This window comes from Marmota monax, unplaced genomic scaffold (genome assembly GCF_021218885.2).
Source record: "Marmota monax isolate L192 unplaced genomic scaffold, Marmota_monax_Labrador192_F-V1.1 WCK01_AAM20220418_F8-fsc00012, whole genome shotgun sequence".
Taxonomy (NCBI): Eukaryota; Metazoa; Chordata; class Mammalia; order Rodentia; family Sciuridae; genus Marmota; species Marmota monax.
This window is the reverse complement of record NW_026695227.1, coordinates 9,233,282-9,259,049: the sequence shown is the minus strand read 5'-3', so window position 1 is coordinate 9,259,049 and position 25,768 is coordinate 9,233,282. Positions and strand designations below refer to the sequence as shown.

The following is a 25,768-nucleotide window of genomic DNA, read 5'->3' as shown; positions in this document are numbered from 1 at the left end:
TAATCATTATCAAAAATATTTGAAAATTGTGTCTATTGATTATGTTTTTTGTCATTATTTTCTAAACAATGTGGAATAACAATTATATACATAGCATTTACATTGTATTGTAAGCTAAAGAAGTATAGTAATCTAAAGATGATTTAAAGTTTAAGGGAGGATGTCATAGATTTGATGCAATTCTACACTATATTATTTTATTTTTAGATCCTATAAATATGTTTAATTAATATGTGTCCATTTAAAATAAAAAGTAATGATGTGAAGGTATTTTTCATAACAAATTATAATCTAATCCCAATGAAAAAAAGAATAAAGTTCTTTGTTTTAAATAATAAATTCATGTAACAAATTTAATTCTTGACATTATCCATATGAGTATTGCTATGAAATCTTCAGAAACAGAGAGACATGTACACAGAAAATGGAGAGAAGACATGAATTACTGGTGGTCTCCTGAGCTACTCCAATGAGCAGGTATACCACCCCTTCTTAGTTTCTGATGTACATGAAGATAGAGGCCACCAGGTGAGCTCAGGAGGGGCCATGCTAAGTGCTACCCACAGAATGGGATAGTCTGGCTATAGGAGGAGTCTGTTGGGGGATGGGACAACCTAAGGTTCTGATTCTGAGATGGGGACATCGGAAGGTGAGGGTAGTAGCCTCTATCTTCCATCTTCAATATAATCTCATGACCTCTGAGGTTTTCCTAGGTCTCATTCCATTGCTCCCTACTCTTTAGTTCTGTCTGAAACCTTGTCGTTGGGGATCCAGGAATGGGAAGGGCCATCTCTTTATGTCCCCTAATGGGTAAGACCACCTCTTCCTACACCATTTTATATGGGACTTAAGCATCCACACATTTTGTTATCCAAGAGGATCCTAGAATCAATCTTGAATACTAAGAAACAACTGTGTAGCAAATGCCAGATTACTTAGTAAAAACTCATGAAAATAAAAAAAAAAATTTTTTTACATAAGAAATGATTGAAAAACTTGGGACCATTTCTAGAGAACAGCCTTTTAATGATAAAAGATTGTTCAAAACAATATGACATATTTCTAATTCTAGCTCAAATCTCCATTGCAAAAATTACCATTGCTGGTTATTAAACTTTTTGATATAGCTTCTTTTTTTCCCTCTTGTTTTTGTTTTTAGAGCTTCTAAATGTGATGACCCATGTAATCAGTTCGATAGGTGGTTTCTACTATGTGCTCTGAGTAATCTCTCTCTTGTTGATGACCAATATATTGAAAACCAAAAATGTCTTCTTGCCAGAACAAAATGTTCGGGGTATAATGAATCAGTTGTATTAGAAAGAAGAAATTAGCACAATGTGTCAAATTGCGTTCTACCATCATGTATAACCAATTAGAACAAATAAACAAAAAAAGTCTTAAAAAAAAGAAAAAATAAATTAGAACTAACAAATTAGGAATAAGAAATAGAAATTTCATTTCATTGTACCAATCACACATTATTTTTTAGATCAAGTACACCTGATTTCCTGTTTCCACCAAAAGACTGCATTTTGAAGTTTTATGCATTTTAAATTCTATGGTTACAAACTGGAAATGTTAGTCTAATTTTATAGATTTAAAAATACCATTTCTCTCCTAAAATTCTACTTAACTACCTCTCAAAGGCTTCACTTTTGTTCTGCTTTTCCAGATGTAATTACTCCAAATGGCTTGAATGTTAAGAAGTTTTCAGCAGTGCACGAGTTTCAAAATCTCCATGCCATGTATAAGGCCAGGATCCAAGATTTTGTTAGAGGTCATTTTTATGGGTATGCTTTTCTGGGCTATTTGTTTATTTATTTATTTAGGCACTGGGGATTGACCCTCGTCATTTGCTTATACTAGGCAAATTCTCTACCACTGAGTTGTATCTCTAGCCCATGCTTTTCTTTACTTAAAGAAAAAAAGAAAGCAAAAAGAAAAGAAAAAGCATGTGATTTTTCATATCTTTAGTAGAGAAAAAGCAGGATCATTTTAGTAAATGTTTCTCTATCACAGTCCCTCTGTTCTCCAATGGAATTCATGTGTACATTTTGTTGCTGTTGCCTTATTTAATACGAAACTGTTCGGCTTTTTGTTTTTAGTCATTTGGACTTCGATCTTGAAAAGACTTTATTCTTTTTCATTGCTGGGAGGTATGAGTTTTCAAACAAAGGAGCTGACATCTTCCTAGAATCCTTATCCAGACTGAACTTCCTGCTGAGGGTAAGAAAGCTCTAGGGCAGGACGCAATGTTCTTCTAGCGATGACTTTCTTCTTTAAGAGTGAAGAACTTTCTGGCTTCTTAAATAGCTTTCAAGAGGATTATGATATTGAACATTTACAAAGATAACCTTATCCTGAAAGTGACACTGCCCTTTCAATTTACATATTAGAATTATTGAATTGTTCACCTGCATATTTATCTGTATTGTCCAGTATGTTTTTAAAAGAGAACCTCACACCATATGTGCAGTTATAAGAAGTTATTATAACATCCCTTTTCCCTCCCAGGAGCTTATAATAAGTTGAAAGATAAATATAGAGAAATTGAGTGAATAGATAACAAATTATCATTCTTTTTATAAACCAATGAAGATGTGGCTTAGGCATATCTCAATTTCAGTTGAAGATGTGGCTGGAGTACAATAGGTATCCTAAAACTGACCCTGGGTATTGCATTTAGCCATTCAATCACAGGTATCTCTGACCATTGCCACCCTCCTCCAACTCAAGCAGACCTTCAGAGTAGCATGTGCCATGTGGCTACCTGCTGAGCACTACAGCACTAGCTCTCTGAAGAACAGGACAGACACATGTCAACTGTTTTTCCCCAACTCACTAGCCATCTTCCCTTTCCAAGTTTAAGAGTTTCAAACTCCAAGTCTAGGAGATGTCCTTCCACCTGAAAACACAAAGAAGGAAAAGCAGGTTCTTCTTCCCAGAATTATGGCATTTCCCCACCTCAGGAAGATGGGCCTTAAAGGAGGTTCTCAACTAATTCAGCAATAAAATATGTACAATGGAGATAACTATTTTAAAAAGGTACCATGACATAGTAACTGATTAAAATAATTTGTTTATATTACAAATATAGAATAAGTAACAGGAAAATATCCCCAAGAACCTAATGTAAAATTTTGATCTTATTAAGATATTGAGCCAATCTAGATTTCCCTGAGTTCTGTACTCTTCTCCTGGTAAATGTTTTCAGGGACATAGATTAATCTTTGCCTTAGAGAAGATTTTGTACCAAGTACTCTAAAAGATTCACTGAAACCACATTAATAAGGAAGAAATACATTAATAAAAATCCCATTTGCAAAATAGAATCCAAGATCAAACAGATTATTCTGGTATAATCTTATTTCATATATGAGTCACTCAATAATCTTAATAAATGGACTCACAACTATATCAAACATATATCATGTTTAGGAACATTATTAATAAATCTATCAATATAATTATTATTGAGAGTCATGTTATTAATAAATCTATAATATAAATATTATTGAGAGAATAAAAATAATATTATTTTTAGATGTGAAGAAAAAAAACCTATTGCTATTATGCTAGTCAACAAACATTATTATAGTACTTGGAGAAGTTAAAAGAAGGCATTCTTTTTTCCATATAGTGTGCATTTATTCTTTGGTTGCACATTGACTACTTCTGTGGTGAGTTTCTTTCTTATTCTGTGGTTTTTGTTGATTTCCTGAACAAAATGTCAGGCCCCAGAGTGCAGAGGTCACATACTTAATGGTCAAATGCCTCACGCACAGGAGACAGTCAAACACGCATATGTTTGCAGTTGGAGTTTGTACATTTACTTCCCAAACTGCTAGGCTAATAGCACTTGTGGGACATGGAAAAGAATTATGGATTTTAGACTCAAAATCATCAGTTTAAGTCTCAGCTTTGCTCTAAGGAGCTCAGAAGAAATATTAAACCTCTCATGGCTCCCTTTTGATATTGACAAAATGAGGAAAGTGATATCTATTGTACGTGGTTATTATGAGCACTGGGTCAAATTATGTGTTTTAAGTGCCCTATCACAGTGCCTGATGCACAGAAGTACTGAGCCTGTATGTATTCCCTTGATTTAGGCCTGAAAACCAAAATGCAGCATAAGGACAATCAAGACATTTGACAGAAAAACATAAATAATCTATTGGTGCCAATCAATGTGAATAAACTAAAAAAGATTAAAAAGAACAAACTAGAAGTCAATCCTCATTAAATTTCTAATCTCAAATTTCAAAGAACCAATTTTAGCTTTGAAATTTTAGCTCACATTTATGATTTTTTTAACCATAGAAAAGCACAGTGGTAAGGATAACAATTGTTACCTATTTTAGGTGACAGATGCCATGAAAATATTTTATTCCTGAGTTTTCAAACTGTTCATTGACAAGTCTTGACTGAAAGCCAGATTTAAATTAAATTGCTGAAAAAGTCTTAGGAAGACAGAAGTCATTTCTCTGTGAATCATAAGTAAATCTTTCTGTCTAAATACATGTAAAAACACTATTTTATCAAAGTTTAAGGTCCATTTGTCACATGCTTTTGCAATCTTTGACAGTTGACTCTGTTGTGTTTTCTAATCCCTCATCAGATGCATAAAAGTAACGTCACAGCAGTGGTGTTTTTCATTATGCCTGCCAAGACAAATAATTTCAACGTGGAAACCCTGAAAGGACAGGCAGTGCGAAAACAGCTATGGTAATCTCACGTCTCGTGAATCTCAAAGCAATAAATGTAAAGGGGTTTGTTTTGAAGTGCATGATCTATGAGATATTTCCTTGAACGTTGTTGTTTTTTAAGATTATTATAGCACAAATCGATTCTCTTCTATTGGACTGCTTTGTTGGATTATGTAATCCCGATGACATCATAGGTATTATTGGAAAATCTTTGGAATGAGCAAACATGGAAGGAACAGTCTTCTGTAGAAATATTTAAAGATGGGTTGAATATGTGTTCTGCTTTCAATTGTGAAAATTTTTAAACATATGCCAAAGTAAAGAGATTTAGTGTAGAGACTTCTTCCACGCTCAGCCAGATTCAGCACCATCAACCAGTTCCACACTTGCTGTCTCTTACACCTTCTGCCCTCCCTGCTCTCAACCAGCTCCCATCACCATCAAGCAAAAAAGTTGAAGCTCTCGGAGTTGATCAAGGTGTTCTGTTGCCTCAGCTTGGAGGTTTTTCACTCAAGCTAAATTGGCAAATAAAAAATTATAGAAGAAGTTGTGCAGAGGATACTTGTAATTTCAAAAATTACAAGTGATGAAACAATAGCATTGTTATGACAAATGAAGATTGAAAATTATAATGCTGTCTGAATTAGAAACCTTTCCATTTCAAACAGGGACACTGTGCATTCTATGAAGGAAAAGTTTGGAAAGAAACTCTATGATGCATTATTGAGGTAGGTGTTCGAAAAACACACACTTCAAACATTTAGGACTTCACTATTCAAATTTAACCATCCAGACACTACCATGTACTTACTTTGTTCTAAATACAAGGTAATTAATATAATAGCCTTTGAAGATATGTTGTCATGCGAACAGTAGTTTTATGCTTTGTTTGACAAACACCAGTAAACCGCCTGAATGTTTGAGAACACATTTGCTTATGCTGGCAGATTCTATGTCCATGGGAACTCTTTACAGGTTAGTATGTCAATCTGAAACAGACGGTGAGCTCAAGTCAAAATGCAGGTGTGTGTGTGTGTGTACACACATATATATTTAGATATATTGGTTATGATGAATATTCATATATCTAATTTGTATTTATTTACATGTTAAATCTATGTTATCATCCTTACTTAATAATATGGATAACATAATAATAAATAAAAAATATATGTGCATATGTCTGACACTTAGAAAGCACTTAATTATTGCCAACTGTTTTTGATTTTTTTAAAAAAATATTTTTTAGTTGTAGTTGGACACAATACCTTTGTTTTATTTATTTATTATTTTTATGTAGTGCTGAGAATCAAACCCAGGGCCTTGCATGTGCTAGGCGAGCACTCCACTGCTTAGTCACAACCCTTAGTCACAACCCTTAGTCAAAACCCTGTTTTTATTTTTATTATTAACATGTTTTTCCTAACAGAGGAGAAATTCCTGACATGAATGATATTTTGGATCGAGATGACTTAACAATTATGAAAAGAGCCATCTTTTCAACTCAGGTAAAAAGAAAAAAAGTGCCCACCATTTCTCATAACTGTTAAAATCAATCTAAGTCAATATTTTAATTTGCTGGAATGTACTAATTTTGGAAATTTTTAGACTAGAGGGTTATAAAAGACATTCTCACATAGTTACCTGAATTGTGTCCTTTTTTGAGTAGTTTTAAGGATTTCTTTTAAAACTCTCATGAAACTTGTTTTTGTATCCACTTGCAGAATTGATTTGTAATTAATTTATCCAGTTTAAAAACTATATACTAACAACACCAAAAAAAAAAAAGCCTTCTGAATTTTTCCAAAAGCATAGAATTTGTGTTATGGTTGAAAAAAAAAAGTAAATGTTTTTTAGTAGAATGGAATTATTGCAAACAGGATAAATCGTGTTAGGCATGCACTGGAACTCTTGTCCTAACTGGAAGGTACCGGGTGCAAGAGGGCAGTTCTGGAAAATTCCAGGACACCCTTATATTCCAAACAAGTCTCCAAAGCAGTCACAAAGTTTAGATCCTTCACGTGGTGGCTTCAGATGGAAAACAAAAGTTACATGTGCTTACAATCTGTGAAAGGAAGTTCTCAAACCCATTATCTTCCTCTGAAACACACACAAAACTTAGTCATGCTCATCAGTGTCATCTGCAAAGTCTGAGAACCATAAAGGTTGCTTGAAATGTCAGTGACCTATTGTTAAATTAGTCACCCTTATTAATTCTTTGCACAATTGACATTTTCTTCCCTCTATTGCTTCAGCGACAGTCTTTGCCTCCTGTGACCACGCACAACATGATTGATGACTCCACAGATCCCATCCTCAGCACCATTAGGCGGATTGGGCTTTTCAACAACCGTGCAGACAGAGTCAAGGTAGACGTAATTGGTTTCGTAGGCCTTTTCACAGTTATAAGAATACATTTCTGGAGAATTGATGAGAAGTCTTAGTTGTTTTAACGTCTACCAGGATGTTTTAAACATTTCTAAATGAAATTAATTGCTTCTTATTTTAGGCAATTACAATATAATGAATATTTTGGTTTCATTCTTGAAAAGCAAAGCATATTCATGGTTTTGAGTCAGAATTCTACAACTTATTGTACAATTTTATCAATAATTATAAGACAATTGACTACAATACAAATGTATTCTAAGGATTTCCTTAATGAAGGAATCTGATATTAACATGAATTATGTTTATTTTTTCCTGATAGAGTTCTATTTAAAGGGATAATATGAGAGACTACCAGTTTTAGAGAAGGTGTTTTTATGTGCTTTTCTATAGACCAATTCATCCTTTTGACGCTTGAGTTTCTGTAATGTCTAGGTACAGTACTGCATGCTGAGGATATTTACATGAGTAAGATCCAGTTCTGCCACTATGTGCTTCACCTGATGTTTACTGAGCCTGTTCTGTTCTGGGACGGAGCTGTGTGTGGGTGGCAATGGTGAACTTGTAAATAGATGATTGCTTAACTCTGCTCAGTTTCATTCATCAGTGTTCAAGACGGAATTGTCAGAAGCTGTTAGGAATCTTTTCTAAGCATCCCACTCTTCCTTTTTTTCTGACACTTTTAACATATGACTTCCTCGAGAATCCTGTATTATCTTCAGCATCCCTCCAGCCGACCTCAAATATAGGTTTCAACTTTTTTTTCAGGTTCTATGAACAGTTGTGGAATCTCATTGTCTCCCATATTCTTAAGAAACTTGCCTTATCAGTTTTCTCTCTCTCTGCACAGTGTGTCAACACCAACTTGGCCTCATTCTTACATAGTTCATCATAGACCTGTATTTGTCAATTTTTTGTGTCTTAGAAATGAAATGGTGGGGGCAAGGAAAGCCTCATGTTTTCCTGTACATTTCTGTTTTTCTCAAAACTTTTCTTGTCACACCCATATCTAACTTTGGTCTTTTCTGTGAGGGTCTGCCAGGAGCCTGGCATTTGTTATGGACAATAGAGATGGAAGGAAGGAAGACTGGAAGGTGGGAGGGAAGATGATAGGTCATGAGGAAGCTCCCTGCCCTTGGGAAAACTCAAGCTGGAGAGTCCTGTTATGAGCCTGTGTGACTGTTGAACCCTGTCCTGGGTAGGGCAGTGATTTGGATTAGAAATATAAGAAATAAGGGAAATAAAGACAAATAAGCAGAAACAGATGAAACAAGACTTAGCGGATCACCAGAGCTCCTGGTAGGAGAATGCTGGCAGACTATGAGGAAGATCTGCACATTTATTATATAGGTTTAAACATCAAAGGGATTCACTGTGAAAAGGCTTCTTTTTAAAATTTATTTATTTATTTATTCTGATTTGTTATACGTGATACCAGAATGCATTTCAATTCATAGTACACATATAGAGCAGAATTTTGCATGTCTCTGGTTGTACACAAAGTAGAGTCACACCATTCATGTCTTCATATATGTATTTAGGGTAATGATGTCCATCTCATTCCACCATCTTTCCTACCCCTGTGCCCCCTCCTTTCCCCTCCCTCCCCTTTTCCCTATCTAAAGTTCCTTCATTTCTCCCATGCTCTCTCCAACCCCCATTATGGATCAGCATCCACATATCAGAGAAAATATTAGGCCTTTGTTTTGGGGGGATTGGCTTACTTCACTTAGCATGATATTCTCCAACTCCATCCATTTACCTGCAAATGTCATGATTTTATTCTCTTTTAATGCCGAGTAATATTCCATTGTGAATATATATCCCACAGTTTCTTTATCTATTCATCTATTGAAGAGCATCTAGGTTGCTTCCACAGTTAGCTTTTGTGAATTGAGCTGCTATAAACATTGATGTGGATTCATTACTATAGTATGCTGATTTTAAGTCATTTGGGTATAGACTCCTCGGTCTATAGACTGAGGAGTCTATACCCAAATGGTGGTTCCATTCCAAGTTTTCCAAGAAATCTCCATACTGCTTTCCAGATTGGTTGTACCAATTTGCATTCCCACCAGCAATGTGTGAGTGTGCCTTTTCCCCCACATCCTTGCCAATACTTATTGTTGTTTGTCTTTGTAATAGCTGCCATTCTAACTGGAGTGAGATGAAATCTTAGAGTAGTTTTGATTTGCATTTCTCTAATTACTAGAGATGTTGAACATTTTTCATATATTTGTTGGTTGATTGTATATCATCTTCCAAGATGTGTCTGTTCAGTTCCTTGGCCCTCTCACTGATTGGGTTGTTTGTTTTCTTGGTGTTAAGTTTTTTGAGTTCTTTATACATCCTAGAGATTAGTGCTCTATCTGATGTGTGTGTGGCAAAAATTTGTTCCCATTCTGTAGGCTTTCTACTCACCTCACTTATTTTTTCTTTTGCTGAGAAGAAGCTTTTCAGTTTGAATCCATCCCACTTATTGATTCTTGACTTTATTTCTTGTGTTATAGGAGTATTATTAAGGAAATCAGGGCCTAATCAGACATGATTAAGATTTAGGCCTACTTTTTCTTCTATTAGGTGCAGGGTCTCTGATCTAATTCCTAGGTTCTTGATTCACTCTGAGTTGAGTTTTGTGCATGGTGAGAGATAGGGGCTTAATTTCCTTTTGCTGCATATGGATTTCCAGTTTTCCCAGCACCACTTGTTGAAGAAGCTTTCTTGCCAATCTAGGTTTCAATTATTTTTTCAATGCTGGGGATCAAATCTAGGGCCTCACACAGGCCAGGCAAGCACTCTGCCACCAAGCCACACTTCCAGACCTGAAAAAATTATTTGTGAGTTCAATGAAATAATTTCCCAGGAATGGAGAAGCCCTTTATTTTCTAAACATATAAAACACTTTGGTATCTTTGTGTCTATGCAGATGTTATTATCTCTTTCTGAAACACCTTTATTGTAATTATTTAACAGTTTCTTTGGGAGCAAAACTGAAAGTCTTCTCTTCCTTACACCTTCTCCTAACACACATTCCTCTACACCACAGGGAACAATTGCTTCCTTGTCTGCATCCCATGACACTTTATATCTACTGTTACTGTAGAAATCATCACGTTAAGTTATGTATATATTTTAGAAATATATATGTCCTCTGCCCCAGAAACACTGTTTGAGGCAGTGATCAGTTCCCATTTGTAGTGTCTCCATTTGGGTCCTCTCTGAAGCTTATGCCAAGGCAGGATTAGATACGCAGAAGAATTACTGGAGGAAATGCCTGTGAAGGATAAAGGGGCTGAAAAGGAGAGAAGGCCAGGAGATGCAGGCCAGACACCCATGAATGGAGACCAGAAAGAAGGAAACAGGATGACCACAGAAGACAGCCCAGTTCTAAAAATAGCTTAGCCTTTCTTTCCTTCTCTTTCTTCCTTTTCTCTTTTCTCTCTCTCTTTCTTTCTTCTTTTCATAAAGGAAAGTTAAATGCATTTAGTGAAAAACTAGAATTAATACATTAGTTAGCAAATATGCCAAAAACTACACACAGCAGCAGCAGCACTTATGATGACTCACAAAGGGGGACAGCGTGGTAGGACCACTCAACGTGGTTTGTCAGTTAATGAAACTAAAACTGCACACACGTACACGTATGAACACAAAAATAAAAACAAAAGTGATTTTCAAGGACACAATCTACAAACAACACAAAATGAGAATTATTTAGAATTATTTTTTCTTAATACAAAAGATATTAGTGTGTGTGCATGTCAAATGATATTCTGTTGAGTTATTTAAAATATGTTCTCATTAGTATGTACAACTTTTTCCTGACTTTAGCAACCTTTCCTTTCTGTTTCATCTTCCTGTACACCTTCCAATTATCAAAACAGTTTCAGAATGGCAGACATCTGGGTGCCTTCTTCTATGAGCAGTTTTAATAGGGATTCCTATTAATAGCAATAGGGATTTCTCAAGCAGAAGTTGCCCATTAAAGTAATCACCTGTTGGGAATAAATGGTTTGGCAGCAGTACTGGTCCCTACCAGTTTACAGGCCAAGAGCAGCTGCTGTAATAGACGTAGAAGCTGCAGGCAGATGGGGCTGTCAGTCAAGATCCCTGGGGCCAGGATCTCTTGAAGGAAACCTGAGCTGTATTTCCAGGGCTGCCATATTTACAAAGAAAGCCACATCCTCTCTGACTTGCAATTCCTGCCACTTTTTCAACTTACAAGTTTACTTATCTGCGTGTACCTCAGTGTTCTCATCTGTAAAATGATAGTAAAATAATCACTTATGCCTAGAATTGTGAAGGTTAAATAAAAAGTAAGTTCTACATTTAGCACAGTACCTGGCACACAGTAAATGCATATAACTATTTGCTGGAAAATGGATGGAACTGGAGACTATGTTACATGAAATTATCCAGAATCGGAAAATCAAGGGTTGAATGTTTTCTCTCATGTGTGGAAGCTAGAAAGGAATAAAAAGAATAGAAAAGGATCTCACAAAAACAGGGAGAAGGAAGGGGATCAAAGGGAGGAAGTTACTGGGGAACGAAATCTACCAAATTGTGCTATGTGCACATGTGAATATACCATAATGAATCCCATTTTTATGTATGATGATGATGATGATGATAATAACAACAATAATGGAAGGGAGATCAGTAGAGTAGGATTGTGAGAAGGATGAGAAAGGGAAGGTATTAGGGAATTAGATTAATCAAATTATGTTAATGCATGTACAAATATGGCATAATTAACCCCAGTATTATTTATAATTATAATGTACCAATAAAAATAAATACATTTTAAAAAATAAAAAGAAATAAGTACTTATCCAAGTACTTAGTAGATGATAGGTACTCAATAATTTTTATAAGAGAAATATGAACAGTTTGGTGAGTAGAAAAAAGTAGATTTGTCTTTGACTTCAGGATTTGTTAAGATATTTTATAAAAGTGATGACACATTAGCTGGTCTTGATCAACAAGCAGTTTCTTGTGCAGACAGGAAGAAGGGCAGTCCAGGCAGAGGAAAAAGTAGATGGAAAGGCACAGAGATATAAAAGCACATGGTCTATGTAGGGTGAATGGAAATGTACATTTGTCTCATACAAATTATTTTTATGCAGTTAAACTCATGAATATATCTTTTTTCATGAATATTTTGAGATGTACACTTATTATTATCATGAAGCAACCACAAACCCAAATTAAAGTATAGCAACTTCCTGACATTTAATATATATTCAAAGCACTGAGAGAAACTTCTGTCCATTCAGCATTAGGTATTTAATTTTATTAAGAGAATTCTCTAAAAACTTGACAATAACTTAGGCTTGTGTTAATATAAGTACCTGTTGGTAACCTGCACATAGAACTCTATAGACTGGATCTTAGTGTTCAGAGTGGATTAAGTTTTTGATATTAAAAACAGAAAACACTGAAGATTATTTTGAATTTAAATATGTTCATCTTCTGTCCTGCTTCGGCAGTATTCTACTGTTGGAAAAGTCCAGACTTCAGGTCTCAGGGCTATGCTGCTACCCTGCGAAATTAAATGAACTTCCTGAAACCTTACTTTCTTCACGGATAAATAAAGAATCAGATAAGTTTTCTTTTGCTTTTTCCTACTAACCTAGGGCCTGCTGTGATCCAGGTACGCTGCTGGCATTGTTGGTATACAAGCTTTCATTGAATCTGATTACCTGACCTCTGAAATCCCTTCCTCAGCCCTGGGCTTCTGCAATTGAATGTTTTATGGCTCAGAGCATCTGCTTCCTTATTTTAGTTGTGCCATCATTCTGTTTGACTAGGAGAAAAATGAATGAGAGGTGGTGTTTTCGTGTTCTAAGATGAGCTTCGGAGAGTAATTTTCCTGAGCTTAGAAATTCTAACATAAGTACAATGTTTTTCTTGTTCTTGGCAAAAGGAGAACAAGGGGTTGTTGATTTGGTGACTACACAGATGCAGTATCTTCGTTGTTTGTATTTTATTTTATTTTTTTAGCGCAGCACTTTGCACGTTATAGGAACTCAAATCATGTTTTATGAAGGAAAATGTTTTATCTTACTTTGCCATTTTGTAATACTTGTGATTGAACGAACTGCCAACTTTATTGGCTTTGGATATTTTACAGTTTATTTCTTCTTAAGTTTTAACTTATTCCTATGATCTACTGAGATATGACTAATGATTGTAATGTCCTTGCAGATCAATGAGTTAAAACTCTTCATTAAAGTGAATACTTCAGACTATTTTTCACTTTAATACTTATCATATGATGAGATTGTAAGACAGTAAAATCAATTTAATAATGATTTAATAATGCAATGGCCCTTGTTATGTCCTAGTTTCTTATAAAATTAGAATCATGAAAATGTCTATTCTACCCATCTTACAATGTTGCTAAGATTAAATGAGGTAATATATGTGGAAATCACTCATAATATATATAAAGTGATATGCAAATGTTGTTATGATTATTGTTACTTATTCAAATTAAGGCTTTTCTTTAAAGTGATCTCTTTGGAAGAATATATATTTATTCCAGGAAGAAAAACTGAAATCTTGTTCTTTGTGCTCTGCCTTTAGATCTCTTTCCATCTCCTTCCAGGACAATTCAGTTCTAAAGCTATTGGGTAGGGTGACACAAGGCAGGTGTCTGTACTTGAGTGAGAAGCATTCCACCATGTTAGTTCAGAGAAAGGCAGGAGGCCCCAAGCAGGATGAGGAAAGTTCCCATGACAGAGAGCATTCTGGAGCAATAGCAGAGACAGATCTGAATGGGGAGGACATCTATGCATGGAGGAAGTGGCAGGAGAAATATGAATTACATAGAAGGTGTATGATCCAAGAAATGATAAATTAACAATAATGGAAGCCAGGGATAGTGTGTGTGAGTGAGTGTGTGTGTGTGTGTGTGTGTGTGTGTATTCCTTATCTCAGCCCACTGGAGGTTATTGGCAGAGTGACAAGCCAATAACAATGAACATACCTAGCACTTAGGTTTTGGGTTCTAAATACCATTCTTCACTGAAAGGAATTAGAGTTCCATGGAGAAATGGCTGAATTTAGGTACAGGGAAAGCCAAGAGATAATCTAATAACAGTTCAGTGAAGATTACATTAAATATGAGAAATAGGAGCATTCATTCATACAGGTAGCAAGTTAAATAGCTGTCCAAGTCACAAATTTCCAATTATAGCTGTGATTTCCTGCTGCCTTTCAGAACTTTACAGTGTTGTTCATACCAGTTGTTCATACCAGTGCACAAAAGTCCATTGTTATACTTTCAGATATATTGTGAGCCAGTTTGAAATATAGCTGTCATTAAATCTTATGTAAATTTATAAATAAATACATAAATTATACTAAAGAGAAAGGTAATGCTTACAATTCAGCAAATCTTTATTGTTTGCTACATGTTATTATTGCCTATGCTTTGAAGTTATTTATCCCTATCCTATTCATTTGACCCAAGTACTCGATAAGGATGTGCTACTGTTCTCCCCACCTTCAAGTTCAGAGATATCACATTGGTAGCGTGAAGTTGACCATCAGAGGATTATTTGTTTTGTTTTAATTTGTTTTATTTTGAGATAGAGTCTTGCTAAATTGCTCAGGTTGGCCTCGAATTTGTGATTCTCCTTCCTCAGCCTCCCGAGTCACTGGGATTACAGGCATGCATCATTGTCCCCACCTCATGGGAGTATTTGTAGAGTGAAAATAGGCAAACACTACAAATCACATATTGATTTATTTGTGCATTGAGGGATGAGGATGTGGCTCAGTGGTAGAGTGCCTACCTGGCATTTGTGAGAACCTGAATTTGATCCCAACTACTGCAAAAAGAAAAAAAATGTTTATTGACCTCTGGATTTACAAAAGTGATTGGAAAAAATTAATAATGCAAAAGAAACTTAGAAACATGTTTTGTTCTGTAGCCATTATGTTGTGAATGACATAAAATATTTTCTCCATATTAAAAAATCTAATATCCAATATGTGTAATAAGAATTGTGATGCATTCCGCTGTCATGTATTTAAAAAATAAAAGCAATTAAAAAATAAAAATAAATAAAAATCTAATATCCAAATTAACAAAGAAGTCAATTGTCACACTGATGAATCTATGAAGTTCTGATAAACATCTCTATCATTTCACTTTTACTCATTAACAAAGGGAATCAACATTTATGCCAGAACTACATTCAGTCAGTTGAAGCTATAAACTGATTAGCAAAGATTTTGGCATTTTGTGAGAACTAATGGACTATATAGAATTTACAATAAGGAGGGGCTGGGATTGTGGCTCAGCGGTAGAGCGCTCACCTAGCGCATGGGAGGCTCTGGGTTTGATCCTCAGCACTACATAAAAATAATTAAATAAACAAAGGTACTGTGTCTAACTACAATTAAAAATAAATAAATATTAAAGAAAAATAATTTGCAATAAAGAGTATTATATACATATAAATTTTAATAGACTTCATTTTTTTTAGAGCTATTTTAGGTCACAGCAAAATTAAGAGGGTTTCTATTTACTGCCTGCCCTCAGGTATGAACAGCCTGCCCATTATCAACATCCTTCACCCTAGAGGTACATTTGTTACCATGAACCTACACTGGCACAACATTATCACAGGACACCAAGATTCACTCTTGGTGTTGTACCATTCTGTGGATTCTGACGAATGAATATAATGACATGTATTCATTATTACAGTCTGGTGTAGAATAGTTTCACCACTCTTTGCTCTGCCTATCCATTTCTCCCTTCCCCCTAACCCCTGTCAACCACTGATCTTTTTACGTTCTTCATAGTTTTGTGTGTTCCAGAAAGTCATATAGTTGAAGCCATACACATTGTATCCTTTTCAGATTGGCTTCTTTTACTCAGTAACATGCATTTAAAGTCTCTATGTCTTCATGACTCAATAGCTTAATTCTTTTCAGTACTGAATTATGGCCCATTGTTTGCATGTATTATAATTTATAAATCCATTCACCTACTGAAGGACATCTTGGTTGCTTCTAAGTGTGGGCAATTATGTATAAAGCTGATATAAACACCTGTGTGCAGGTTTTCATATGTACATTTTTTATTATTTGAAAATTACACATCACCTATACATCACCTGTATGATTAAAATTTATAATAAACATATCAAATAGACATTTATACTCTGGTTTCTCAGTTTGTAGATGCTAGCACACCACTGCAAACAGGCCACGGTAAACATGTTGCCTTTTACTCTGAGTGAAAAGAGATTTTGAGCAGGGGAGTGACTGACATTTTTAAAGGGTCACTTCTACTGTTCTGTTGAGTAGAGACCTTGTGGGAAAAAAAATCAAGGAGACATAGTAGGAAGTAATTGCCTCCAGGTGAGAGAGTATGATGGCTTGGGTGAGGTCCTCTTGTATGATCTGATCTGGATGGGATCCTTGTGCATGGAACATTCGAGAATTGTCTGTTACATAGCTCCCCTCTTTCCTACTTGAGTTACGAACAAATTGATAAATAAGACAGGATCAGTGATTGCAGAAACAAATATAAATCAGGGCTAGACTGGAGGATATGTAGTTTAGGGTGAGAGTAAAAGTAAGCATGCCAACTCCCTAGCCTGCCATCCAAGCCCTGAAACCAGAGAAAAGCTGTCTCCAGAGGAGGCATTATACAGAGTGGAGAGGGGAGGAAAAAACACCTAGGCTTTTGCTTTTCCTTTTTTCTTATCTCTTTCTTCCCTCTTCCTCTGGACATAAAACATAAGGGTTCTATGGAAATAGCCAAATTGTTGGGGACATTTTGTTGTTGTTGTTGTTTCTTAATTATCCTCTTTTTCTCACTTGAGTTTTCCTCTTTTTTTAGGTGATTTTACACCCAGAGTTTCTATCCTCCACCAGCCCCTTGTTACCCATGGATTATGAAGAATTTGTCCGAGGTTGTCATCTTGGAGTTTTTCCATCATACTATGAACCCTGGGGTTATACTCCAGGTACGTGACATGTACAGATTGTAGAATGTTTTGGATTTTTTATTACTATTTTATGTGTATGCATATAATATTAAAGTTGATATGTAATTTCTACTAAGGTCTTGATGTTTCAGTTTGTTTTAAAAATGATTTTAATTGGATCTATCTCAGTGGTCAATTTTATGCTTTGTAGATCCTGATTTAAGAAAAAGGACAAAGATTATGTAAGTATAGCATGATATGGTTGGTCATGCTTTTGTGGCTATTTGAATTATTGGTGCATTGCAATCCAAAGAAAAAGAAGGTTTTATATAGATTACTCATCCTCTTCACTAATATGAAGGAGAAATTGCAAGTAGAGTTAATGTGATACATAATATTCTAATAATATAGTTCTCTGAACTTATTTAAGAAGAACATGTTTTGTAAAATTAAGGGATGCATTCAATCTGTATTAGGTAACAGTCACATTGTTAAAAAAAAAAGTAGTAAAGAAAAAAGTGCATAGGGAAAAATCTTCACATTCCTTCCTCTCTAAAAAAACAAAGGAAGAGGGCTGGGGTTAAGACTTAGCGCTCTCCTAAGACGTGCAAGGCCCTGGGTTCAATCCTCAGCACCACATAAAAAATAAATAATTAAATAAAATAAAGGTATTGTGTCTGACTACAACTGAAAAATGAATATTAAAAAATGAAGAAACAACAAGCAAAAAAAAAAAAGAAGAAGAAGAAATAAAATTCAATGGTAGGGATTGTCACCAATGGCATTATCCCATTGAGAAGCTCCTCCCACTCCTGTTTTTTTTGTTGTTGTTGTTGTTTGTTTATTTGTTTTGTTTTGTTTAACAGATGGTGGATTGTCAGATCTGCTATTTTTTTTTTCCTTTCTGGTCTCTAATAACAGGATTTTTTTCCTTTCTGGTCTCTAATACCAGGTTTGTAGGTCAGTGGTAGAACTTGTGATCAGCATGCACAAGGCCCTGGGTTCAATCCCCAGCATCACCAAAAAAAAAAAAAAAAAAAAAAATTGAATAAATAATAAAAGGGAAATAAAATTTTGAAAGATACTAACTGCAATAAATAAAATAATGACTTTCTTGTCTCCTATTGGTAATCACAGATATTCTTCCTGATTTAGATACAATTCTGTTAATAATTTTAGAAGATGAAGTTCAGAAAAAATATTTATAATTAAGAGAATAAATGTTGCTTTTTGCATCTCAATGCCATCACTGATGTAAAGCTCCAATACCCGAGGGCAGCACAGGCCAAGGTAAAGGGAAGAACAGGCTGATTATGAAAGAGAAGAACTTTTCTAATATTTGCATTCTTATCCCAGAATTTAAACATAGAATTTAAAATCCTGTAGTTACATCTTGTAATCCTTATAACAGAAATGACATGAAGGTTCTACATCTGTCAATAAAGTCCTATTATATTGCTTTAGGTTCTACTATGGATAATTTCCTAACAGCTATAAAAACATTAAAATGTTTTGAAAAATTAGACAAAGGATTACTACTTCTTGAAACATGACATAAAATTTTAATTTTTCTAACTCCTCTGACTATCTCTCTTATAGTTCTAAAAATTATTATTGGCACAGTTCCACTTTTGTGAAGTGGTAACTTTATGAAATGTCCACATAATATCTTAGCTTGTTTCTTTAATAGAACATTTAATGAAATATTTTACTGATGAACTTAACACTTTGTTATTGACTCTTGCTTCTGTTATTTCTAATAAGAAATGCAATTTACACCAGGCATAATGGCGCACACCTGTAATCCCAGCGGCTCATGAAGTTGAGGCAGGAGGATCTCAAGTTCAAAACTAGCCTCAGCAAAAGCAAGGGGTTATGTAACTCAGTGAGACCCTGTCTCTAAACAAAAAAGAAAATAGGGCTGGCAATATGGTACGGTGGTCGAGTGCCCCTGAGTTCAATCCCCAGTGATAACCCCACCCCCAAAACAGAAATGCAAGTTACTATTGGAAGTATCACAGATAGAAGAAGAGTAAAAGGCAAATGCACGAATGAACAAAGAAATATGGGGAAACCATTTGTGCTGGGTGAAGAGAATGTTATATCACTAACAGTTGCCTTTCCAGCAGAATGTCATTTTATATAACCAGGGCAAATTTATATCTAATGTTGTCAGATAAAGGCCAGAGATGATGTTATAAAAGATATGTAGATGGGGAAAGGAATTTGTGGAATATTCCAGAGTAAATGAGTCTGTCTGTCTTTTAAATTAACCAAAAGGAGTTGGTCACTGCTCACCTAATCTATAAAGAAACAAGACTTCTGGTGGTATAAATTTAGCAATCACATATTAGATAAATCTTATTTATTTTTAGAATAATCTTATGTGATACTGGGTCTAATTTATTCCAAAATGCATTCATTAAAGGCTGCTCTAATGAATACAAACACTTATTTAATTTTTAACTTATTTTTTCCACATTTTTATTTTATTTTTTTTAGTTATTCATGGACTTTTATTTCATTTATTTTTATGTGGTGCTGAGAATAGAACCCAGTGCCTCACACATGCAAGGCAAGCGCTTTACCACTGAGCTCCAACCCCAGCCCTTTTCCACATTTTTATTGGTGCATTGTAGTTGTGCATATTGATAGGATTTGTTGTTACATATTTATATGTGCACACAATAGAACGATATAACTTGGCCAATATCACTCCCTAGCATTTCCCCCTTCCTTCCCTACTTCCCGCCCCTTGGTCCCACTCACCTACTGATCTCCCTTTGATTTTTATAAGATCCATTCCCACCTTCATTTTCCTTTTTCCTCTGTAGCTTGCCCATATGAGAGAAAACATACCACCCTTATGCTTCTGAGTTTCTTATTTCACTTAAAATGATGGCCTCTAGTTCCATCCATTTTCCTGCAAATGCCATAATTTCATTCTTTATGGCTGAATAAAACTCCATTGTGTATACAGACCACAATTTCTTTATCCATTCCTCTGTTGACGAACACTTAAGCTGGTTCCATGGTTTGGTTATTGTGAATTGTGCTACTATAAACATGGATGTGCATATATCACTGTAGTAAGATGCCTTTAATTGTTCAGGGTAAATACCAAGGAATGGTATAACTGAGTCATAGGGTGGTTCCATCCCTAGTCTTTTGAGGAGCCTTTATACTGATTTCCATAGTGGTTGTACTAATTTACAGTCCCACCAACAGTGTAAAAGAAGCACTTATTTCATTTAATTTATTCAATGAACAGATATTGAGTTTGCATGGTTACCTGGCAATTTACTATTAGGTGTTATAATGGTATTCAATTTAAAAAATAAGGATCTGTGAGTTTCCATGGGTACATAAGATTTTTTTTCTGGTGAGAAGTTCCAGAATTTTCATCAGGTTTTCAAAGGGATTGGTAATATCTAAGCACTTTTTTCCCCTTCATCATCCCCCCAAATCAGAGAACCCCTGTGCTCTTTCTAGCCAGGAAGAAATACTTGCACAGCAGGAGATGAAACTGCTGCCTTAACTTCATGGGTAATGGGCAGATCCCTTTGTTACCAAGAGTAACCCCTTAATGAAATATAGACTCCTTGTTAGAAATTCAGACATTCTGGAAGGCAGTAGATTTTTAAAGACACAGAAGATAAGATATATTCTGGGAAACAGATTTTGATCAAAAAGTGAGGGAGGACTGAAAGAAATCATGAGTTCACCAAACACTTAACAAAGTGAAAGGAGTTTGTGCAAAGAAGACTAAATGAAAGGAGAAGCAGATTGTGTTTGAAGCATATTTATCTTATCCCATAAACTTGCCAAGTAGAGTCAAGAGCTTACAATGGAGAAAACAAGCAAAACCAGGGGCATTTAGAGAGGCAGTGGAGCATAGCCATTCAGAGCAAGAACTCTGGAGCTGGGTGCCTGGCTTCAAGTCTCAGCTAGACCACATGTCCTGGCACTGTGGAGGGGGACAAGTTTCTTAACCTTCATGGGTTGATGAGATGATTAAATGATTAATGATGCAGGTGAAGAACTTAGTACTATGCCTGACACAAAGTAAACATTGCTTTTACTAGGCCACCTAGGGCTTTTTCCTCCTCTGCATGCATATGAAAGGTAGGAGCCAGTTGGAAGCCAATGGATTCCTTTGTTTTCTCCCGGCAGCTGAATGCACTGTGATGGGTATCCCCAGTGTGACCACAAACCTCTCTGGCTTTGGTTGTTTCATGCAGGAGCACGTGGCTGATCCTACTGCTTATGGTGAGGTTTTTCATCCTTAATCTAATCCTGGGAGGACTGACCTCTAACCACATAGAGCACAGGGTCTTAACGGAACCTAAGTCTAATGTTGTTTTGATAATTAAACTGATGTTTATACTTCTTTCATAATTAAAAACAGATTCAATTATGTGATCCATAAATAAGAATGCTATTATTAGTAAATATATTTCCCAAAAGAGAAACTGCATAAGGACTGCAAAACCTGGACAAACTTTGCCCTTCACCTATTTTGTTTTGTTTTGTGGTGGTTGTTGCTTTGTCTTAAGTCTGGTTAGGTCCTCTACTTCTTATAAGTGATATTACAATAACTATAGTCTTAAGAGTACCTATAATAATTGTTATATAGAAAAAAATTATTATTTTAAAGGTCATTGCAAATTGGAAAAATTCATGTAAATGGTTTAAGATATCAGGAAAATTTATATATATATATTACCATCTATTTGTTTATGTTGCTTAGCAGAAAGAAAAGTTAGAATGGAATGGATTCTTTGCCTACATCTATTCAATTCCCTTGGTACTTACAATGGCACTGCTCTCTTACCTCAGACTAGAGTGTGGTTTTCAGCCATGGCGGCATGGTGGGAATGCTGGGGAGTCTAAAAGGCACTGATACCCAAGTTCCACTCCAAGATTCTGGTTAGTGAGCATCCCCTGGAAACATATACCTAGAGAACCAGACTTTTCTAAGTAAAATTCTCTTCATTGGACGTGTGCTGGTGATGGTTTTAAGCCATTAGAAGGATATTACAGAAGAACATTAAGCCTTAAGGGAAAAGACCAAGTGGAGGCAATAATTGAGTCAGGGAGCATATGATGCATATGGTTTTTGGTAGAACTAAAGAGATAATGGAGAATAAGAGAATAAGTGTTTTAAGATTTGTCCTATTTTTACCTGTTCTTTGACTTTTGTGCTCTCCAGGTATCTACATTGTTGACAGGCGATTCTGCTCTCCAGATGATTCTTGCAATCAGCTGACTCAGTTTCTCTATGGATTTTGCAAACAGTCACGGCGCCAAAGAATCATCCAAAGGAACCGGACTGAGAGGCTCTCAGATCTTCTGGATTGGAGATACCTCGGGAGAGTAAGCAAATTTTTTGTTAACACAGAGGACAACTTCAAAAATTCCATTAAAATGTTGATTCTAGTTATAAATCTGTGAAGTCAGTTCAGTATCATAATTGTTAAAATCTCAGTGATATTTTCATGTACTTTTAAACTTAATGTGAGTTTTCAAATTCCTAAGCCCAATTCTTCACATTTGGTTTGAGTCTATCTTAATAGCAAGTCCATCAGGATCTAGCAGTGATCTAACTAGTTATTCTATTGCTGATGCTTAACTGAATGTGTTACAGGTATACAGAGACATTTCCTGAAGAAGAGGAAAACATCAAGAATTTCCTCACCTACAGTGGGGGCGGGGGTGGAAGTGACATTATTTTTCAAAATGATGAGTACAGGAAAGGCCCCCATTCAGTCAAGCAATAGGTTTGTAAGCTCAAATAGTCACATATCTTAGAACTGAATGGTTCAATAATAAATATATGGACTTTGCTGTGCAAGTTGAACTTTCCCAGCCAAATGATAGATGCCGCCATTTGCTAAGCATCTACAGGCAGTAATGCCAGTGCTTCATTACAACTTGGAGGGTGAATTTTGCTATCCTTATTTTTAAATGAAAACAGGAAGACAAGGCTCTTAGAAATTGTTTCTTACCTAAAATTTGAAGCAGGATTTACACCTAGTCTCTCTGACTTACAGCCTCATCTCCTTTCTGTGCTGTGCTGTTTCTCTAGAATGAAACCAGTGTTTTCAGCCACCTTAGTGCTCAATTCAGAGCTCAGTGTTGTCTGTTTCTTCCCAACTTTATATTTCTTTTTTGCCTATGCATTGAAAAATAATAATACTATAACTAATCATTTCTTTCCTAATTCTCAAATTGATTGAATAGTTTCTGCCACTTTAAAGTATATGTGTGTGTAAACACAAATACATTTATATATATATATATATACACACACACATATATAATCTCTTATATATGTGTATAAGAAAAAGGTCTTATATAATAATGCAATTATTTAGATATCTATATCTATCTATTGTTTAACCCATGAACTGGTTTTCTATCGACAGTATTACCAGCATGCCAGGCACCTGACATTAAGCAGAGCTTTTCCAGATAAATTCCATATGGAGCCTACATCACCACCAGCGGTAAATATATAATGTATTGTTGATTTGTTTTTAAAGATAAATTATTTATTTATGATAAGTTCTAACAACATTTTTAAATTTGGGAGTAACTAAGTAATAAGCTTTATACTTTTTTATGGTGTCAAATCAAAGCAATAAATAGACGAATTCACAAATCATACTACTTCAAAGCCCTCAATTCAGAGTCAGTGCTGCATAGGATGAGTAGATAGCTGATTCCTGTTGTTGGAGAAACACCCCCATTTTGTAACTCCCTCCAACTTAATGCTTGAAGTGGCTCTGTTAGGCATCTATTCTTTTAGAAGTTGTTCAAAAATAAACTGGTCTGCTTTAACAGGACTTGTTATCCAAGGGAATGTTTAAATAGAGGGTAACCACTTGGCAAAAATAAAATAGAATAAATTCAAGCATCACAGGAGGAATTGGACCAGATAAGCACTTATGTCCCATTCAATAGTGCCCACCAGGGAGTCTTCTTCTAAAGTCCAACTCGATGTTTATATTTATGAAACTAACATGGACCACATTTGCCATCAGATTCACTTAGAAGGGTAGAAGACCAGAAACACAGTTTAAAGCAGGGTGGCATCAGGTATTTTTCTTTAATGAGATTAGTCCTTGCAAGAGTCTAAACAGTGATCAGAGAAGTAAATTTCTTTGGACCCCTATGTGCAAGAAGATAATAACCAAACCATTGGGTATAAGATTCACCTCAGTGGAACCTAGTGGCCTATCTCTGTAGTCCCAGTTACTCAGGAAGCTGATGTGGAAAGATCTCTTGAGCCCACAAGTTTGAACAAATCCAGGCAACATAGGCGGATCCCATCTTAGAAACTAAACAAACAAAGATCCAATTTAACTTAGTAGTTCTATGCCCATCTGGGGCCAATATCTTGTGTAAATTTTCACAAACACAGTTCTGCCATCCCCACAAGGAATATGCTCAATGACAAGAGTCATCAAATTCAGGGACTCCACAAATCTGTGGGTTCCCATCAAGTATTTACCAGTCCTTCAGAGTGGATGGAATCTGATCAGTCTGGGGTCAATTTTACCATAAACAGTTTTGCCTAGTATCACAACTTATAGTCTACCTACATAGGTTTCCAGAGGTACAGATCTAGAAAGATTAGCCTATACAGAAGGTGAAAGAGTTTTCTTAATTTCTGTATCTATAAATTCCCACTCCTGTGTTTATGATTCTAGCAGAGAGTTGATTGCTTAGCTTATTTAGAGCAGTCACTCCACTTGATTACTTAAGATATATTCATCCACTTGTCTAGTTATTCAACTAATTAAGTATTTAGCACTTACTCTATGATGGTCTTTCATGCAAGATTCAGCTCTTTTTTTATATTGCTTTCAGGTAAAGCATCTTAATGTTGAAATGACCGTAAATGTATGACATAATAAAGTGTAAAAATGATTGAAATACACTGCAATGTGTTTATACATTTGGTCGTCAGTTCAAGCCTTTGCACTCTTAAAGGGTGGTGATCATGCTTTTCAACTTGTTCCTCATGTAGCATTGTGGTGCCTGATGCATAGTTGGTGCTCAGTATGTGGTTTTTTTTTTTTTTTTTTTAGTTTTCTTAGTGAATCTTAAGTAGCAGGACCATTCGATAAAAGTGATATTTACTTACTAACTAAAATGACAGAGTGTGATGGAGTTTCAGGGTCAAGTAAGTGGCTTGGCCTCCAGGATTCTTTCTAGAGGTGGCCATTCATGGCATGCCCAGTTGCCTATATCCTGCAACTTTGCTACCCACATCCATAGATGACATAAAGACTGCCAGTATCGGCAATGTACATGGCCATGAGATTAAATACTCTGGGTTCATCACAAACCTAGTACAGATATTTGCTCTACCACTTATGTGGTAGAACCTAGGACAAGGCATTTGGCCTTTCTTCACCCTCGATTTTCTTTTGTAAATGAGAACAAATCTATCAGAGTGTTACTTAAAAGTTAAATGAGATAATCTGTAGACAGCATCTGCCACATGTCAGTGCTTAATGAAGGATAGCTATATATCTAATACATTTCTCTTGAACCTGGTGGTACCAAAATCAAAATGAATTAGAGTTTAATAGCACCTGAACAGATCACAAAAGATATCTAACTCATTGTTTTCACAAAATGTGCATACATAGTGTTTACATCACTGCAAGAAGTCATTATACAGTTTCTGTTTTCCTTTTGTCTTTGGCA

The 25,768-nt window shown here is 35.5% G+C and overlaps 1 protein-coding gene across 5 annotated transcripts in view; it reads left to right on the top strand.

The window, feature by feature from the left end:
- The window catches only part of Gys2 (glycogen synthase 2), a 55,670-nt gene that overhangs the window by 26,963 nt on the left and 2,939 nt on the right, over positions 1-25,768 (top strand). For all 5 annotated transcript variants that reach the window (XM_046435623.2, XM_046435622.2, XM_046435624.2 and 2 more), the window contains 10 exons: positions 1,673-1,790; positions 2,106-2,226; positions 4,619-4,725; positions 5,375-5,434; positions 6,136-6,214; positions 6,962-7,075; positions 16,960-17,086; positions 21,221-21,316; positions 22,260-22,423; positions 23,476-23,556. In XM_046435623.2, the coding sequence (XP_046291579.1) occupies positions 1,673-1,790; positions 2,106-2,226; positions 4,619-4,725; positions 5,375-5,434; positions 6,136-6,214; positions 6,962-7,075; positions 16,960-17,086; positions 21,221-21,316; positions 22,260-22,423; positions 23,476-23,556 (1,067 nt within the window). The remainder of the gene's footprint in view (positions 1-1,672; positions 1,791-2,105; positions 2,227-4,618; positions 4,726-5,374; positions 5,435-6,135; positions 6,215-6,961; positions 7,076-16,959; positions 17,087-21,220; positions 21,317-22,259; positions 22,424-23,475; positions 23,557-25,768) is intronic.